The sequence below is a fragment of the Aquarana catesbeiana genome, unplaced genomic scaffold, assembly GCF_042186555.1.
Source record: "Aquarana catesbeiana isolate 2022-GZ unplaced genomic scaffold, ASM4218655v1 unanchor229, whole genome shotgun sequence".
NCBI classification, from domain to species: domain Eukaryota; kingdom Metazoa; phylum Chordata; class Amphibia; order Anura; family Ranidae; genus Aquarana; species Aquarana catesbeiana.
In genome coordinates this window covers 242,688-262,572 of record NW_027362656.1, presented here as the reverse complement: position 1 = coordinate 262,572, position 19,885 = coordinate 242,688, and the positions used below count along the sequence as shown (strand labels likewise).

The 19,885-nt window shown below is 45.8% G+C and overlaps 1 protein-coding gene across 1 annotated transcript in view; it reads right to left on the bottom strand.

The window, feature by feature from the left end:
- Positions 1–19,885, bottom strand: part of LOC141121770 (uncharacterized) — a 122,022-nt gene that overhangs the window by 84,445 nt on the left and 17,692 nt on the right. The window contains 5 exon segments of the mRNA XM_073611488.1: positions 12,998–13,830; positions 16,329–16,452; positions 16,539–16,673; positions 16,801–16,914; positions 18,703–18,865. Coding sequence (XP_073467589.1) covers positions 12,998–13,830; positions 16,329–16,452; positions 16,539–16,673; positions 16,801–16,914; positions 18,703–18,865 — 1,369 coding nt within the window.

Genomic DNA, 19,885 nt, shown 5'->3' with positions numbered 1-19,885 from the left:
GTACCTTCATTATAATGATCGTCGCTTCCGATACTCCATCCTCTGCTCACAGATCGTACGTATGAGGCACGTGTGTTACGCTTTATATACACTGCACATGCGTGAAACTCCGCCCGCCCCTGACGTTCATTCTAGTGTGGTGTTCCCCGCCCCTTCTCTTTCGGCGCAGTGGGTAGAGGCGGAGACACAGCAGGTGCATGCAGAGGAGAGCAGCAACGAGGAAACCCCGGAGCCATGAACGTCCCGATCCTGGAGGAGATTGAAGGCCTTAAGTATGCCCTTTATAGAGATGGTGGACATCTTGAAGAGGGCCGACTTTGATGGGAAGCATGGACCTTACCTAAACCCAAATGTGAGAAAGGCCAAGATCATGACTAAAGTTGTGAAGAGTCTGCAGAAGAATTTTGGAGTACGATGATCAACTGAGGAAACGCTGGTCAGACCTGAAGGTACAGAAGGATCCGGAAACTGCTTCAAAAAAGTAAGTAGTTGCCATGTGTTTCTTTTATTAGTATTACTTGCATGCTGCTCCATGTGCTTTTCTTTATTGTTGTACAGTTTAAAATGGCAACTTTCATGTTCGTGGGCACAGTAACGTTCGTAGGAAACATCGTCGTTTGCCCACTAATACAATGTTTTTGGCAGATGCAGTTTAACTACATTTGGTCATGCCTATTTGTATTCCAAGAAGTTTATGACATTGTTATCTAGATGGGTTTGTAACTAGAATGAAATGCAAACTTGATTCAGCGTAAGGAGAGGACACTCAGCAGCTGTTTACACATCTGGACGCAGGAGCACTAGTGTGAGACACCAAAACAAACTTTTTAGGGTGTCCCACACAGGTGCTCCAGTGGATACTAGGGGTGTCTCCATGTGTGAAAATTGTACAAAAAAGGTAAGTATTCCAGCTTTAGAAAGGAACTAAAAATGTCTTCAGCTTGGAACTCTGGCAAAACAGACAATTGTACGTCACTTCCAAGCAATGTATGTTTCATATTCCTATTTCTGCCCTCAAATATCTGTGTGCTAATTATACCTTTTTTTAAATTCACATAGGGGAGAAAAGACTCGAGACATCTGAAGACACCAGGGACCCCCCCACCTCCTAAAGAAGGGGAAGTCATCAAAACACAAGCAGAGGATGAGGAGGGAGACATTTATGAAATGGGCGAAATTGTCACCACAACAGGTGAGTGTCTGAGACCACAGCTTCAGGTAAGAGATCTATGCCTGCATATTTATAATACCTGGTGTGTTTTTTTCTTTTAGGTGATGTGGATGTTGTGGAAGTAGAAACTCATTTCACAAGTGAAAGTGCCCAGATCCTCATCGGGGAGATAATGGGGTGCAATAGGGATTTAGAAAATATAAAGGAAAACATCAATGATGTTCAACAGAAAATGAAGAACATCATTGATGTTTTAGGCAGAATATAAAAAACAACAAAATTGTACCGTTTTATTGCGTATTTTTTAATTTTTAAAAAAGTTTTAAAGTATTTAAATGTCAACATGTGCTATCTGCCATCATGGGATATCAATGTATGCGTTTTGTGGGTGCAACCCCTTCCTCCCAACTCAATTAGGTGAGAGGAAGAGGTTTCACCCCCAAAACACGTCCATTGATCCCCCATGATGGGAGCTAGCACATGTTGACATTAGGCATGGGATCAGGAGGGAAATCCCCAGTTTGAATCCCAATTTGTGTGCATCTTCCAAATTTGGCATTTACAGGGATGACATCACCCCATCTGATGAAGGCAACATCAACATATTTTGGACATACTAATGTCTGATATTGCCTTCAATTTATCAAAGTTGAACTTTGTAAGTTCCTGAATTGTGTATGTTATGTTTTGAAACATGCCTGTTTAACAAAAAAAAGCTATTTCTAATGTGACCAAAAAAAATGTTAAACACCAAAGGTGCTGGTTTGTTCAAAAACCCTTTTCGAAACGCACATGTGAATGTGCTTGGAGTAAAATGTTTGCTACTCAAGAATGTGTGGCTTCTTATTTCGATGCTCAATAGCAGTTTTTGGAGTAAGTTGGTATTTACAATGGCAATGGGGGTTATTTACTAAAGGCAAATCCACTTTGCACTACAAGTGCACTTTCAGTGCAGTTTCCAGTGCACTTTTGCAGTGCACTTGTATTGCAAAGTGGATTTGCCTATAGTAAATAACACCCACAGTGGTTTATAAATTGCCACAATCAGCCTATTTTCGTGAATCCACAAATTTCATTCATGGTGCTGAAAATGATGAATATTTTTATCATTAATGCATTACAGATATTAACAACGAAAACAAGGTGTGTGTGTAGCAGACCCACAACATAATATTTCGCTGAAGAAGAGATTGTCACCTCATGTATCAAATAAATTAGTTCTGTTTCAAAAAGATATTTATTTAAAAAAATGTCTCAGACATTTGGTGGCATATCAATGGCCCCCCTACCCGCAAAGTACTCTAGATACTTTTGGCGAACTTCACGGGCGCTTTGGGGGGGGGGGGGGGGGAGCCAGGACGGCCAGCTTCGAGAGCCGTCAGTGTTGGATCCAGTAAGAATCCGGCCTCAGGCCCAACTGAGGCCACATAGTTTGCCACATTTTTGTGCAAAAAGTTATGCAAAATGCAGCAGGCAAGAATTATGTGATTAAGTTTATATTCCACCATGTTAATTGCAGTGAGGAATAGGCGGAACCGGCTGGCCATTATCCCAAAAGCGTTCTCCACCACTCTTCTGTCTCTGGCCAGCCGGTAATTAAAAATCCTCTGCTCAGGGGTGAGGGCCCTCATCGGGAACGGCCGCATCAGGTGTTCACCCAGACTAAATGCTTTATTAGCAACAAACACAAACGGGTGTCCTTCCACGTTCTCTTCCAGAGGTGGCAATCCCAAGCCACCACTCTTGAGACGCCTATAGAACTCGGTCTGGGTGATGACTCCACCATCCAACATCCGGCCATTCTTCCCCACGTCCCCATAGAGGAACTCATATGTGGCCTACACCACCGCCAACATCACAATACTATTAAACCCCTTACAGTTATAATAGTATGACCCCGAGTTGGGGGGTGGGACTATGTGGACGTGTTTCCCATCAATTATCCCTCCAAAGGTGGGAAAGTCCCAATGATCAGCAAAGTGGGATGCCACAGTCTGCCATTCCTGTGGCGTTGAAGGAAACTGTGGAGTCAAACAAGAAACAAAAATAGTCATTTTGCACATAAACATTGCAAGCAGATTAGAAACAAACATTCTTGGCCAAATCAATATAACATTTATTTGAAGGAGTATTTAAAGACAAAAGTATAAGGTCCACTTATCAGATTCCCCCCCCCGATGGCCCATTGTAAAAACTTTATGGGGGGGAGATGTTTTGGACAGGTAACCCTTCACACTTCATTGAGAGCTGAATGCATAAATAATGTGTTTTACTTTGGCCAGCCCCTCCTTACTTAAACTATTGGCAGCCCACTGGACAGGTAAGAAGTGTCATAATACAAAAATAGATATACACATTGTCCAAATTGAAGCACTCTTTTACATTCTGCAATTACCCATCAAGATAATAGGAGAAAGAAAAACTTTAAACAGTACCATTTGAAAGTATTCAGGCAGGCCCTTTCACTACATGCTTTGGTGAATTCATCCATAAATATGACCACAAAAGAGGTGGGTATAGTGTGTATGGGTTTGGCAAAGTCAGCAGATAGAAGATTGATATCGGAGGGAGGGTTACAAAATATTTTGGGAACCAAAAAAAAGCCTCTGGCACTCTGCATGAATTTAAGCACACAAATAACATTTTTACACATTTTAGGGGGTGTTTAGGGTAAAGCAGTACTATGGAGCAGACAGAATACATTGTTAAGTGACTTGGCTAGGTGGATATGGGTCCAGGATAAGCATGCTGGGGAGGTTTGTGAAGGCAAATATGCATCAAGGACAAAAAAGGAGCATTAAAAACTTCCACAATGCATGAGGACAAAGAGGAAATTCAAAGCATATTACAATCATGGTAATTAGGGAATGATTAAAGAAATACAATACATTAGCAAACATTAAATACATAGAATGTGATGTTAAAGGAGAAATCTTACCCTAATATAGTCCTTCTGCAGGACCTGAATGATGGCAGAACAGGTCTCTGGACTAATGATCCCCAGAGCCTGGGGGAGATGCCTATCAAGAACTTGATGTCCTGCAGACTTCTCATCATCGCCAAGTACTGCAAGGTGGTGACAAGCGTCTGCTCGGGAGTGATGGCTTGCCACATGCAGGTGTCCTGCCTGCTAATATAAGGGGACAGCAAAGTCAACAAACGGTGAAAAACGGGGTCCGTCATCCGGAGATAATTCCTGAAATCATCAGCATTATTCTCACGGATCTCCTTCAACAAAGGCTTATGACAGAATTGGTCAGGCTGGAGCAACCAATTCTTGGTCCATGAACTCCTCCCTACCCTCTTCATGGACTGGGCTTGGGTCAAAGTAAGACAAGCTGCACTTGTCGGATGAGGAGAAGAGAGAGGCGGCAGCCGGAGAATCATGTGCAGCGCTAGTCTTAAATAGGTATATAACAAACTATTTATTTATAATAAAAAATTCAGCTATATATAGACACTTTACAGATGACACTTTGCAGCCACCTCTCTGTAAAGCACCCCCCCTCCACAGCCACCTCTCTGTACCCCCCTCCACAGCCACCTCTCTGTACCCCCCTCCACAGCCACTTCTCTGTACCACCCTCCTCCACAGCCACCTCTCTGTACCCACCTCCTCCACAGCCACCTCTCTGTACCAACCCTCCTCCACAGCCACCTCTTTGTACCCCCGTCCTCCACAGCCACCTCTCTGTACCCCCCTCCTCCACAGCCACCTCTCTGTACCCCCCTCCTCCACAGCCACCTCTCTGTACCCCCCTCCTCCACAGCCACCTCTCTGTACTCCCCCTCCTCCACAGCCACCTCTCTGTACTCCCCCTCCTCCACAGCCACCTCTCTGTACCCCCTCCTCCACAGCCACCTCCAAGTACTCCCCCTCCTCCACAACCACCTCTCTGTACCCCCCTCCTCCACAGCCACCTCTCTGTACTCCCCCTCCTCCACAGCCACCTCTCTGTACCCCCCTCCTCCACAGCCACCTCTCTGTACTCCCCCCCTCCACAGCCACCTCTCTGTACTCCCCCCCTCCACAGCCACCTCTCTGTACTCCCCTCCTCCACAGCCACCTCTCTGTACCCCCCTCCTCCACAGCCACCTCTCTGTACCCCCCCTCCACAGCCACCTCTCTGTACTCCCCCCCTCCACAGCCACCTCTCTGTACCCCCCTTCTCCACAGCCACCTCTCTGTACCCCCCTCCTCCACAGCCACCTCTCTGCACCCCCCTCCTCCACAGCCACCTCTCTGTACCCCCCTCCTCCACAGTCACCTCTCTGTACCCCCCTCCTCCACAGCCACCTCTCTGTACCCCCCTCCTCCACAGTCACCTCTCTGTACCCCCCTCCTCCACAGCCACCTCTCTGTACCCCCCTCCTCCACAGTCACCTCTCTGTACCCCCCTCCTCCACAGCCACCTCTCTGTACCCCCCTCCTCCACAGCCACCTCTCTGTACCCCCCTCCTCCACAACCACCTCTCTGTACTCCCCCTCCACAGCCACCTCTCTGTACTCCCCTCCTCCAGAGCCACCTCTCTGTACCCACCTCCTCCACAGCCACCTCTCTGTACCCCCCCACCCTCCACAGCCACCTCTTTGTTTCCCCCTCCTTTAAAATGACTAAGATCATATTTTTTTCTTTTTTTAATAATTACAGTCTGATTATGATGGCTAAAAAGAAATTAAATCCAGTTTGGCAGTATTTCAGTGAGCCAACATCAGGGAAGGCCAAGTGCAATATCTGCCAGAATCTGCTGAGCATGGGAGCAGAAAAAGGAAAGACTAAAAATACCACAAATATCTGGAATCATCTGAAAGTCCACCACCTCCAAGCTTATAAAGACGCACAGAAGGAGAAAGAAGTTGTAGCTGCTTCTTCAGCCAACTTTCAGCCCACTGTAATACAGATGTTGGATCCTAAAAGAAAATGGCAAAATACTGATCCCCGGTCCAAGAAAATTGATACCCTAATCACAGAAATGATTGCAGACAACCAGCCCTTTACAGTTGTTGTAGATATTGGCTTCCAACGCTTGCTGACAACAATAGAACCAAGATATTCAATCAAAAGTGAAAAATACTACCGCACAGACATGCTGGACAGTGTGTACAAAAAGGTTACACAGCAAATTAAGACACTAATTGCATCAGAGAATGCTGGCCCCTATTTGTCCTTCACAATAGACTGTTGGTCTGGAGAAACAGAATCACTTATGAGTCTAACATGTCATTTTATAGACAGTAACTGGGAAAGGAAACAGGTCATTCTAAATGTCAAGGCCATGTCTGGTTCCCATACAGGGAGATGTTCCTTAGCATGCTGAATGACTGGAACATCAACCAAGACAGAGTGGTGCTTGTGCTGAGAGACAGTGGTGCTAACATGATTAAAGGCCTCAGACTGGCAGATATACCAAACGTAAGCTGCACACATTACAGCTTGTGGTGAAAGAGGGCATCAGCAGTCAGCGAGTAGTGGGGGGACTTCATTGCCAAATTAAAGACTTGTTCTACACACTTTAGCCTCTCTGTGCTTGCAAAGCAGCGTTTTTGAGCCATCCAAAAAGATCTTTGCCTCCCCCAGCACAGCATCATTCATGATGTTCCCACCTGCTGGAACTCCACATTACATATGTTGCAGAGGATGCTGGAGCAGAAGCCTGCCCTGAATCTCTATGTAGCAGAACATGGCAAGTTTACCACACCTCCAGCAGAACAATGGGATATCATCTCAAATGTGATAGATACACTGGGCCCTATTGAGGAAGCGACTTTGGATATCAGCAAGGCAGAGGCCTCCATCTTCTGCATCATCCCATGCATTGCTGTGCTGAAGATGGTGCTTCAGGCAGAGGGTCACACTACAAGGGGACCAAAACACTCAGGGAAACCAAGTGGCAAAGCTTGGATACAAGAAAAAGAACCACTGATCCAGGTGTATGAAGATAAAGCTGATTGGAATGTCTTGCAGAGTGCCAGCCCCGACCCGCCTCTGTGGAAAACTTGGAAAGAAGAAAGAAATGTGGCTGCACATCCAGAACTTCCAATAGCCTTTTATTTTGTTTGCAAAGATAACACCAAGGACACCAAACTGTGGTCATGTAGACGCGTTTCACACATACATCTTGTGCTTAATCATTACCAATCATGGGTAATGATTAAGCACAAGATGTATGTGTGAAATGCGTCTATGTGTTCTGGATGTGCAGCCATTTCTTTCTTCCTGGCAAAGCTTGGAGAGGTGATTTGCAAAGATGGAGGATACCAAAGCCACTGATAGACAGATGGACTGGTCTGCCACTGGAATGATGGAAACAGAATGCATCCCACCTGTGCCACCTTGCACCACTGACAAAAAAATGTCACTGTCCACCTGCCTCTTCTGTTCCCAGTGAAAGAGTATTCAGTGAGATTGGGACCATCTATGACAAGAAGAGGAGCAGGCTCACAGGAGAAAATGCAGAGAGACTGTGTTTCCTGAACTACAACCTGAAGCTCTTAAACTGTGTGCCTGCACCGCGTGATGCTGGGGGGAGCTATTTGATTGGGGCGGGGACTGGCCATATATAGGGTTCCCATTCAGGCTTACTGCTTGCAGGCAGTATGGAGATCACCGGGTTAGTTCCGGTTGGCCATTACTCATCATCTTAAGGTAAGGGGGGTTTTCACAGGGATACTTCTGTACTTTTTGTTTCTAGCAGGGGCCCCAGTCCTATTTTGGGGCTATATCTTATACTATTTACTTTTATTACTTTAGGACCCTACCCCCACCAATTCCCAGTGTGTATCATTACTTTTTGGGGACCTCTGTGCTGTGTTGGAATCTCCTTCCGCCCCTCTCTTTGAGCTCCTCCCTCAGCTCCCGGGCACGGGCTACTTGGCTGCCGGCAGTCGTGGACCCCCTTAGTTTCACTATCGCGGGGCATGTGAGTACCCATTGGAGACTAGAGGTTTTGTCTTTTTTTTTTTTTTTATACAGTTTTTACCCCATTCTTCTTTTCCTTTGTAGATTCTGGTGCTATATCGCCCCTGAAGAGTGTTCAATACACGAAACGCGTCGGGCTTAGACAACCACATGCATCAGACAACCACATACTTACAAGTTTTTTTATTACCCTATGACCACTTTAGTGAACATTTCTTCCAGAATAGTATTATTCTCTCTGCATCCATTTGGGGGTTGTTTACCATGTTTGCCATGTATCAGTTAGGATGTGACTGCTACACGACTTGTTATGACAATTTACACTGGAACTCCAATTGTGTCATTGTACTATTATGTATCAATAAAGTGTTTTATGCTATGTCTGACTGCTCCCCTGGTCTTCTTTGCTCACCTCATTTAAAGTCCCAACTCTCCTGTTTTATGTATTTACGCATAGGGATGGAGACCTAGTGTCTCATTTAAAGTCCCATTCTTCTATATTTACCTGATTTAGGGATGGAGGTGCGCTCTGAAGCCTATGGGAAGTCATTTAATCATATATGAGTTGACATTATAATTTTTATTGGGACCACTTTGTAATACTGCATCATCACATTATTTTTATTATATGGTTTATCTTTGAAGACTGTTCCTTTGTCCTTATTTGCCCCCCTCATTTAAAGTCCCCACTTTCCTGTTTGATGTATGTATAGGGATGGAGACCTAGTGTCTCATTTAAAGTCCCACTTCGTCTTATTACTTGATATGGGGATGGAGGTTGGCTTGAAGACACTTGGAAGGTTTACTTTCTTGAAAACCACTGTGGCAGGGCGTTTGCCCTGAATCATTTGTTTCCCTGTTTTTTAGGGGTTGCTTAGCAGTACACAAAATGTTGTGTCCCATTCTTTATCTACCTCTTTTGTTTTTGTTTTTCCTTCTTTGCTTTTTCCTCTCTCCTTTTGGGTGCAACCACGTGGTGTGTCTCTGGGGGGTCGGCCTCTGCTTGGCGACCTTTTGTTCTGTGTCCGGGAGCTGCGAGGCACGGCTGGGACCCCTCCCCTTCCCCCCCCTTCGTTCTCTCTGACTGGGTGGTCGGGGCGGGCCTCTCGCGGTGCGTCGGCATCACGCCTCCTCGTTACGCACGTGACCTCTGTTTGAGTGTCACGGCGTCTGACGCTGTGTTTCCTTCTTGTGCAGACACGTGGGTGGCGGCCTCCCCAGCAGCTGTGGGCGGCGTTTTCCGCTGCGCTGGATGAGTCCTCCATCCGCATGTGTGCCTGCACCGCGTGATGCTGGGGGGAGCTATTTGATTGGGGCGGGGACTGGCCATATATAGGGTTCCCATTCAGGCTTACTGCTTGCAGGCAGTATGGAGATCACCGGGTTAGTTCCGGTTGGCCATTACTCATCATCTTAAGGTAAGGGGGGTTTTCACATGGATACTTCTGTACTTTTTGTTTCTAGCAGGGGCCCCAGTCCTATTTTGGGGCTATATCTTATACTATTTACTTTTATTACTTTAGGACCCTACCCCCACCAATTCCCAGTGTGTATCATTACTTTTTGGGGACCTCTGTGCTGTGTTGGAATCTCCTTCCGCCCCTCTCTTTGAGCTCCTCCCTCAGCTCCCGGGCACGGGCTACTTGGCTGCCGGCAGTCGTGGACCCCCTTAGTTTCACTATCGCGGGGCATGTGAGTACCCATTGGAGACTAGAGGTTTTGTCTTTTTTTTTTTTTATACAGTTTTTACCCCATTCTTCTTTTCCTTTGTAGATTCTGGTGCTATATCGCACCTGAAGAGTGTTCAATACACGAAACGCGTCGGGCTTACCACATGCATCAGACAACCACATACTTACAAGTTTTTTTATTACCCTATGACCACTTTAGTGAACATTTCTTCCAGAATAGTATTATTCTCTCTGCATCCATTTGGGGGTTGTTTACCATGTTTGCCATGTATCAGTTAGGATGTGACTGCTACACGACTTGTTATGACAATTTACACTGGAACTCCAATTGTGTCATTGTACTATTATGTATCAATAAAGCGTTTTATGCTATGTCTGACTGCTCCCCTGGTCTTCTTTGCTCACCTCATTTAAAGTCCCAACTCTCCTGTTTTATGTATTAAACTGGGAGTACGGAGAGGACTTTTAAGTGATGATGCGGGTGAAGAAGAAGAGAATCAGGGACTGGAACTGAAGCTAAAAGCCTAAAACTAAAGATGATGTGCACTTTTGTATTGTTTACAAACTTACCCCAGTAATGGCCATTATCTATTGCTGTTGATTATGTTGATTTCTTTCAAAAGTTTTGATTACCTCACCTGTTTTTGTGTATTTTTAAGATACATAGTTGTTGGTTTTTTTTTTTCAAATATAATTTTTTATTAATGCCCAACATGGGCTAAGACAATAAGTACAAACATACATGAAAAACATCTGAAAAGGAAGGGGAAGAAACATAATCAACATATTGACGAGAGATGAGACAGGGTTCATGTACACTTTCAAACTTGTGGTTGTGCATCCAGTGACGAGTACCTCCTAAATTAATGCTGCGGGGCCGGGGGGCCCTCTTCATCAATGAGTCTTCCAGTAGGAGGTGATGGAGGGAGGAGAACCTCAGTCACTTTCCGTCTCCTCTCCCTCCTCCCTACCCCCCGACCGCCTCCCGGGGGCCCTCTTCATAAATGAGTCTTCCAGTAGGAGGTGATGGAGGGAGGAGAACCTCAGTCACTTTCCGTCTCCTCTCCCTCTTCCCCACCCCCTGGCCACCTCCCGGGGGCCCTCTTTATCAATGAGTCTTCCAGTAGGAGGTGATGGAGGGAGGAGAACCTCAGTCACTTTCCATCTCCTCTCCCTCCTCCCCACCCCCCGACTGCCTCCCGGGGGCCCTCTTCATCAATGAGTCTTCCAGTAGGAGGTGATGGAGGGAGAAGAACCTCAGTCACTTTCCGTCTCCTCTCCCTCCTCCCCACCCCCCGACTGCCTCCCGGGGGCCCTCTTCATCAATGAGTCTTCCAGTAGAAGGTGATGGAGGGAGGAGAACCTCAGTCACTTTCCGTCTCCTCTCCCTCCTCCCCACCCCCCAACCGCCTCCCGGGGGCCCTCTTTATCAATGAGTCTTCCAGTAGGAGGTGATGGAGGGAGGAGAACCTCAGTCACTTTCCGTCTCCTCTCCCTCCTCCCCACCCCCCGACCGCCCTCTTCATCAATGAGTCTTCCAGTAGGAGGTTACATAGTTACATAGTAGGTGAGGTTGAAAAAAGACACAAGTCCATCAAGTCCAACCTATGTGTGTGATTATGTGTCAGTATTTCATTACATATCCCTGTATGTTGCGGTCATTCAGGTGATTATCTAATAGTTTCTTGAAGCTATCAATGCTCCCCGCTGAGACCACCGCCTGTGGAAGGGAATTCCACATCCTTGCCGCTCTTACAGTAAAGAACCCTCTACGTAGTTTAAGGTTAAACCTCTTTTCTTCTAATTGTAATGAGTGGCCACGAGTCTTATTAAACTCTCTTCTGCGAAAAAGTTTTATCCCTATTGTGGGGTCACCAGTACAGTATTTGTAAATTGAAATCATATCCCCTCTCAAGCGTCTCTTCTCCAGAGAGAATAAGTTCAGAGCTCGCAACCTTTCCTCATAACTAAGATCCTCCAGACCCTTTATTAGCTTTGTTGCCCTTCTTTGTACTCGCTCCATTTCCAGTACATCCCTCCTGAGGACTGGTGCCCAGAACTGGACAGCATACTCCAGGTGCGGCCGGAACAGAGTCTTGTAGAGCGGGAGAATTATCGTTTTATCTCTGGAGTTGATCCCCCCTTTAATGCATGCCAATATTCTGTTTGCTTTATTAGCAGCAGCTTGGCATTGCATGCCATTGCTAAGCCTATCATCTACTAGGACCCCCAGGTCCTTTTCCATCCTAGATTCCCCCAGAGGTTCTCCCCCCAGTGTATAGATTGCATTCATATTTTTGCCACCCAAATGCATTATTTTACATTTTTCTACATTGAACCTCATTTGCCATGTAGTCGCCCACCCCATTAATTGATGGAGGGAGGAGAACCTCAGTCACTTTCCGTCTCCTCTCCCACCTCCTCACCCCCCGACCGCCTCCCAGGGTCCCTCTTCATCAATGAGTCTTCCAGTAGGAGGTGATAGAGAGAGGAGAACCTCAGTCACTTTCCGTCTCCTCTCCCTCCTCCTCACCCCCCGACCGCCTCCCGGGGGCCCTCTTCATCAATGAGTCTTCCAGTAGGAGGTGATGGAAGGAGGAGAACCTCAGTCACTTTCCGTCTACTCTCCCTCCTCCCCACTCCCCGACCGCCTCCCACCCCATCCGGGTGGAACTCAATTGCCAGAGGCAGGGGGTTTCAGGGAAGGAAGGGGGGGAACTCCCAGAGAAAGGAAGGGGGGTAAATCTAAGGAGGAAGCTGGAGGGGGTACGGGGTGCTGTAGGGATGGGGGGGGGGGAGTATGGGGAGGCCCTGGTTGATTCAGGACGGCCCCAGAGTTCATCTTTATTGGGGTATTGACCTCATCAAGATGTCCTAAGGGCAGTACCTTCAGGGAAGAGGCTGAACTGGTCATAGTTGTTTTTTTAATCTAAATTACATACAAGTGCACTGATTGGAGGCTTGTTGTGCACTTGTTGTTTAATAAATGCTTAATTTAAGTAATTTTCTGTATTTGTTCTTTATTATTTAACTTAACTGTTAGATTTTATGAAATGAAGGGGAAAAAAAAAAAAACGGTCAAAAATATCGGCCACAATAATTGGCATCATATATCGGCCGCCCCGATTTCTAAATATCGGCATCGGCCAGAGAAAAACCCATATCGGTCGACCTCTATCCCTGATGTACAGAAAGACAGGAATTCAGTGAGGAACAATTCCCTCACTCAGGACAGGAATATGGCTTCTCCCCGTGTGAGATCTCTGATGATTGGAAAGATGTGACTTCCTTGAAAAACATTTCCCGCACTCAGGACAGGAATATGGCTTTTCCCCCGTGTGAGTTCTCTGATGTTCAACAAGTACTGATTTTCGTACAAAACATTTCCCGCACTCAATACAGAAATACGGCTTAGCACCTGTGTGCAATCTCTCATGTCTGCGGAGATTGGACTTCTCTGAAAAACATTTCCCGCACTCAGAACAGGAAAGTGGCTTCTCCCCTGTGTGAGATCTCTGATGGCTGTAAAGACTGGACTTCTCTGAAAAACATTTCCCGCACTCAGGACATGAATACGGCTTCTCACCCGTGTGCAATTTCTGATGTCTGTGAAGATCGGACTTTAATGAAAAACATTTCCCACACTCAGGACATGAATACGGCTTCTCACCTGTATGAGATGTTTTATGCCTATTAAAATGGAATTTAGAATGGAAGCCCTTCCCGCACTCAGGACAGGAATACTCCTTCTCACCCGTATGAGATTTTTTATGAGCAATAAATCTGCATTTAAAACGAAAACACTTCCCGCACTCAGTACAGGAAAAGCTCTTATCTGTTGGAAGGACGGCACCATCCCTCACAGTCTGAGGTTCCTCAGGATAAGAGGAATATGATGGTCCATCTACACTGTGTGGTGCTGGATGGACATTTGAGGTAGTCGGGTTTTCTCCTGGACTATACTGTGTGATGCCCTCATCTTCTACTTTACAGTCTGGAGACAAAGTGAGACAATCCTCTGAGGTTTTCCTCATCTCCCGTCCATCTACTAAAATAGAAATAAAAAAGATTATTACTAGGAATGGGCCGAACACCCCCCGTTTGGTTCGTAGAAGAACTCCCGAACAGGGGAAATGTTCTAACCCAAACGGTAAACCCCATTGAAGTCTATGGGAGCTGAACAGGAAAAAATCAAAAGTGCCCATTTTGAAGGCTTATATGCAAGTAATTGGCCATAAAAGGGGTATGGGGGTCTGTGTACTGCCTTGGGGGACATGTATTAATAAGAAAAGAAAAAAACAATAGTTTTTTCAGGAGCAGCGATTTTAATTATGCTTGAAAATTTAATATTCCTTTAACCACTTCAGCTCCAGAAGATTTACCCCCAAGGACATTTTTTACGATACGGCACTGCGTTATTTTAAGTGACAATTGCAGGTCGTGTGACGTTGTACCCAAATAAAATTGATGTCCTTTTTTTCCCACAAATAGAGCTTTCTTTTGGTGGTATTTGATCACCTCTGCGGTTTTTATTTTGTGCGCTATAAACATAAAAAGACTGACAATTTTGAAAAAAAAAACCTATATTTTTTACTTTCTACTATAAAACATATCCAATATAAAAATGTAAAAAATCCAATTTCGTCATCAATTTAAGACAAAATGTATTCCACATATTTTTGGTAAAAAAAATCCCAATAAAGCGTATATTGATTGGTTTGCGCAAAAGTTATCACGTCTACAAACTACGGAGTATTTTTATTGTATTTTTTTTTCACTAGTATTGGCGGCGATCAACGTCAGAAGGGGGTGGGGCCTCTGGGTGATGTAACCAGGTGGCCCTGCCCCTTGCCTTTATAAGAAATGTCAAAGCGTGGAGCGGGCAGACAGCGGGAGGACTCCCAGGAGGCGAGAGCATTTTTATTTTTTTCTATTTTTTGGGTCGGCGGGCGGCGTGATTATCGATGGATTTACATCGAGGGACACTGTTTTTCTCTTTTTTTTTTAATAAAGATTTTGTCAAAAACTGTCTCATGTGGTTATTACTTTTGTATACTTTTTTGGTAAATGAGTAGGGGTATTCACATGGGGGGGGCGGGATCTGGGAGCTTCCTGATTCAAATAAGCTCCCTGCCCGCAGACCCCCACAACCACAGCCCAGGGTTGTCGGGAAGAGGCCCCCTATCCCAAAGCACCCACCCCTCCATGTTGAGGGCATGTGTCCTGGTATGGTTTGGGGGTGGGGGGGGGGCTCAATCGATCCCCCATTTCCTGACCTGCCAGGCTGCATACCTGGATTGGGGTCTGGTATGGATTTTGGGGGGACCCCATGCCATTTCTTTTAGAAAATTTTGGCGTGGGGTTCCCCTTAAAAGCCATACCAGATACGAAGGGCCTGGACTATGCCACTTTTTTCTGTATTTTTTTCACCGACACTTTTTTTTTTATTCAGCTGTCAGCGGGAAAACCCATTGACATGTGATGACTCATCGGCTGTTAAGGACACCGCGGCCAGCTTCCCGGCCCTGCTCTTTAACAACCAGCTTACACTGCAACCTGATTGGGCAAAGCTTTGTCCAGTCAGGGTGCAGAATGCCAATTTACAGAGCTCAGTGTATTGCAGGGTGTCCGTCGGGGCGAACACCCTGCAAATTCGGGTGTTTGGCGAATGGCAGAACAGGCAAATGTTCGGCCCGAACTTATGTTTGGGCCAAACCGTTCGCCCATCCCTAATTATTACTAGACGTGAGCCGATTGGTTCCCCTAAACCAGGAGTCCACATCAGGCAGCTTTGTCTCTGAGGATCTTACAATTTCAGCCTCAAGTTAACTAGTAAATGGGTCCTCTCATCTCCTACCAGCTGATTTCTTTATTCATGGACCTTAGTCAGAGAGTGAGGAAACAACGAGAACTGTCTTTTATAGGAGTGACAGTGATGAGGGGATTATAGGATGAGTGTCCCCACCCTCTCTATCAATCATCAATAATCACAGTGCTTAGCCCCACCAGAGGTCAGAGAGTGAGGATGTAGGGGGAGTAATCAAGATGAAGACTGGACTGATCCTGAAGACCGCCATCATTGACCTTTTGACTTATACCTCATTATCACTTTCTGTTAAAGGTTCCAAATGTATCAACATATTATCACATTATTATTAACAAGTATACAGACATATCCCTCCACCCGGCACAGTCACACAGTCAGCAAACAACAGAGGAAGTAACCCTGGGAGAATTGTTCTGTTAGAGGTCTTGTTAGACCCAGGCATAAAGTAGAAGATTCAAAGCACATGCATCAGATGCCTAGATTGAGCAATGTCTATGGTGAAAATCAACATTTTGCTGCCAATTGAACCCCAGAATCTCCATAAATCCCAGGAATACAGAGGACGGGGACATCTCTCTGACTGGTTCCCATTACTGGATCCATCTGTAGGAAACACACACACTGACTGAATACATTGTTTCTATGTGTTTATCAGATGATGGGGGATCTAGGTGGACCCTCCGTACTGCTCTCTCCTTTACAATAAAGTCTCCTCTTACCCGGTGATGTGAGGGGCGGCTGATTGTCCATCATGACGTCCTTGTAGAGATCCTTGTGTCCTTCTAAATACTCCCACTCCTCCATGGAGAAATAGACAGTGACATCCTGACACCTTATAGGAACCTGACACACACAATGATACAGTCACCATCCAGACACATCCCTTGTCTGTTACTGGATAATGTCCCAGAATTCCCAGCACCGCTCACCTCTCCTGTCAGCAGCTCCATCATCTTCTTGGTGACTTCTAGAATCTTCTCCATGTTGTGTCTCTCAGGTTTTAGGTAGTCACATGGAGTCACCGTGATGGTCATATGATCACCTGACTTCATTAGAGAGAATCTCTGTATTGGAGAACCAATAGGAATATCATGTTAAAATCCCAGAATCCTCCTCATCTCTCCAGTCAGGTCTGTGTTTTATTAATAGAGATAAGAGTGATGTCATGTGACCTCCCAGAACCCTCCTCACCTCTCCGGTCAGCAGGTAGATGATCTCCAGGGTGAGGTTTAGTATCTTCTCAGTCATGTGACTCCGGTCCTCATCCATCCTCATTGGTGCCATCATTTGATCTAAACAGGTCTCCTTGTAGAAGGATAACATTGATAAATGAAAGTAAGAATTATTTGGATGGTATTGGCCACACAATAATAGGATGTGGATATGAGGGGGGTAATAGGAGGGTTGCTGTACATTTAAAGGAGAAGTTCATCTTTGGGAACATGTTACATGGGCGTGTGGGGCTATGCTCATACGACCGTGTCATTTATATACTCAGCTCTGTGTGTCCAAATGAACTACAATCTCTGACATCCGGCTGTCAGCTTGTAGTTCTCAATAAACTACCACGGTGCTGTGGAGTGCTGTGGTAGTTCATTGAGTCTTCCAATGTATCGGCTTACCCGGGATGTACGGGATATATGGGATAAAAGGCTAAGCCGATACACTGACAGTGTGCAGGAGACCTGCAGGCTCCTACTACTAAAAATAATAAATGCACATTTTTTTACCTGCAAAAAGATGTGCATTTATTATTTTTGTAGAAAGATGAACTTATCCATTAAGGACTACTGCCCCCCATGGGAACACATTTCATTTGAACTGTTTAGTGTTTGTTACATTTTCATGAACCCAGAACCCTCTTGGGCTGCCGGATCAGAAATTCCTTTTTCTCTGTGATCCTTCCTGTCACTCTGAGGCAGTGCTGTGAGGACAATGTCGGGTCATCATGATGTCCAGGAAGGGGGAGGAAGTTTTGGCCGGAATTGCCAGCTAATCAGGACTATTGGCAGTCTGCTGACTGATAGGAGTAATGTCAGCCCCACAGTTATTACCTTTGGTTTAACTTGATTCTCCCTTTTAGATTGTAAGCTCTAATGAGCAGAGCCCTCTGATTCCTCCTGTATTGAACTGTACTGAGCAAACTCTTGTGGCTATATAAATCCTGAACAATAATAATAATAAAAATATTCATAATGTCACTGTCACTCTCTGCAGTAAGAGATTGGATAGCAGGAGGATGGTGCTGGTGGAGTAGAAAGCTGTGGGGGAGGAGTCTGTTCTCTTCCCTCTAATAGCAGCCTAGTGTGGGTAGGAGGAACACATCAAGGGCAGGGGGTTGTTCTCTTGGTTGCCAAGTATATTGTAGTATCAAGGAAATTGTAGAGAGTGACAGTGGGCTCCGGGACCTCTGAATTCCAACACCGGGTACTGCCAGAGCCTGTGTCATGGGAAGGTATTGGACTGCCTCCCCCAGATGCAGAGCACTGACCCCTGGGCACCTGCTAGGCAATGCTGTTCAAACAAACCTCCTCTAAGAACGAGTGCCCACCAAGGGGTAAAGGATTTTCCTCCTTCATTCCACTTGGTATCTTGGGAAATTTTATTTGACCAGTGTGGTGGTAAGAAGGTGATGGTCGCCTTCCTTTGCTGGCAGGGGTTCTGTAAGGAGGTCTGAAAAGTAAATGCAGGTGGAGGAACCACCATAGCCAAGAGTCCCCCCTCCATACCTTAGACTCCTCCTGAGCCCTACAACCTTCTCTTCCCTCAGAGACCCTCTGCTCTCCATCCTCATCAAGGGCCCAAAGTCCTTCAGCTACACAACCCCCTCAGAATCCTTCAACCCCACTACCCCCTCAGGTGCCATAAAGTCCTTCAACCTCAGTACCTTCTCAGAGACCTCTCAGCTTCTCTAATTCCCTCGGAACCTTCAGTATTTCCTCCCTCTGACACCAATGATGGAACATATTCTTCATGGCAGGCTGGGGAATGTTTTCTTCCTCCTGACCAGCAATGTAAGGGGCTCTATGCTCCATACTCCTGACCCCTGCACTCCATCATTGTGGGTGTAAATAGAAAATAAGATCTTATTACCTCCTCTGCTGCCACTTTTAACAACGTCTCTTCTCTACTTCCTCCCGCCTCACCTCTCACCCGGAACTTCCTATTTATATCTGACATCACTTCCTGTCTGTCTTCCATAGAGTCTTCCTGTCTGGGTAGAAGTGAGATCACCACCTTGTGGAGTTCAGAGGAACTGAAGCCCAAAAAAACATCTCATAGTGTGAACACGGCCTTGTGCTGTGTGTGTATGTACTGTATATCCTTATAGATGGGGTCATCTCCACTCCCACCAAGGGGAATTAAAATATATTACTGCCTATTCCAGCCTTTCTCAGCCAGGGTTCTTCCAAGGTTTCTAGGAGTTCCTGGACCAATAAACAATATAAATGCATAGAGTAAATAGATACCAAGCATGTCAAGATTTAAAACTGCGCACCTCTGTGAAATGGTGACAAACTACGGTACCTAAAATTGTTCATGGGTGATGCTTTAAAAGCTTTTACAGGTTATCAGTTTAGCGGTAACCATGAACTAATGGTCCTTGACTTATTGCTCTCACTGACATTCATGGCGTTACCTGTGGTGCAATCACCATTTACATATGCATGCCAGACCTACATACATGTTTGTGTGACCTAAATGCATGTGAGAACGGGGAGATGGGACAGCTTTTTATGTGTATTTTTATGTGTATTCACTGTATTTGCAGTACATTACGTGGGTTTTCAGTGCATTTAGAGCGCATTTTCAGTGCGTTTATTTATATGCCTTTTCACTGTGTCTACATATTTTTACAGTTAGTTTTTTGCAATGATTTTTCTTTTATTCAATTTATTCTGAGTGTAACGCACTGGTAAACCCTGAGCACAATGCACTGTTGAACCCTACATTCTGAGAGCAATACACTCCTTAACCACTTGCCGCCCACCCACCATTAAATGACGCTCTCGTTCTGGGTGGCGATGGCGATTGGGGTCGCACCGTGTTGCTAGGACATGGCGCGACGCCGATCTCTGTAAAGAGCCGATCACGTGTGACGGGTGAGAAAGAGTTTGTGGTGTGGAGAGGCAGAATGGGGAGATGCCTATGTAAACAAGGCATTTCCCTGTTCTGCCTTGTGACATGACAGAGATCCACTGCTCCCTGTCATCGGGAGCAGTGACCGCTGTCATGTCAGTGGTATCCCCTCCCCCCCACAGTTAGAACACCTCCC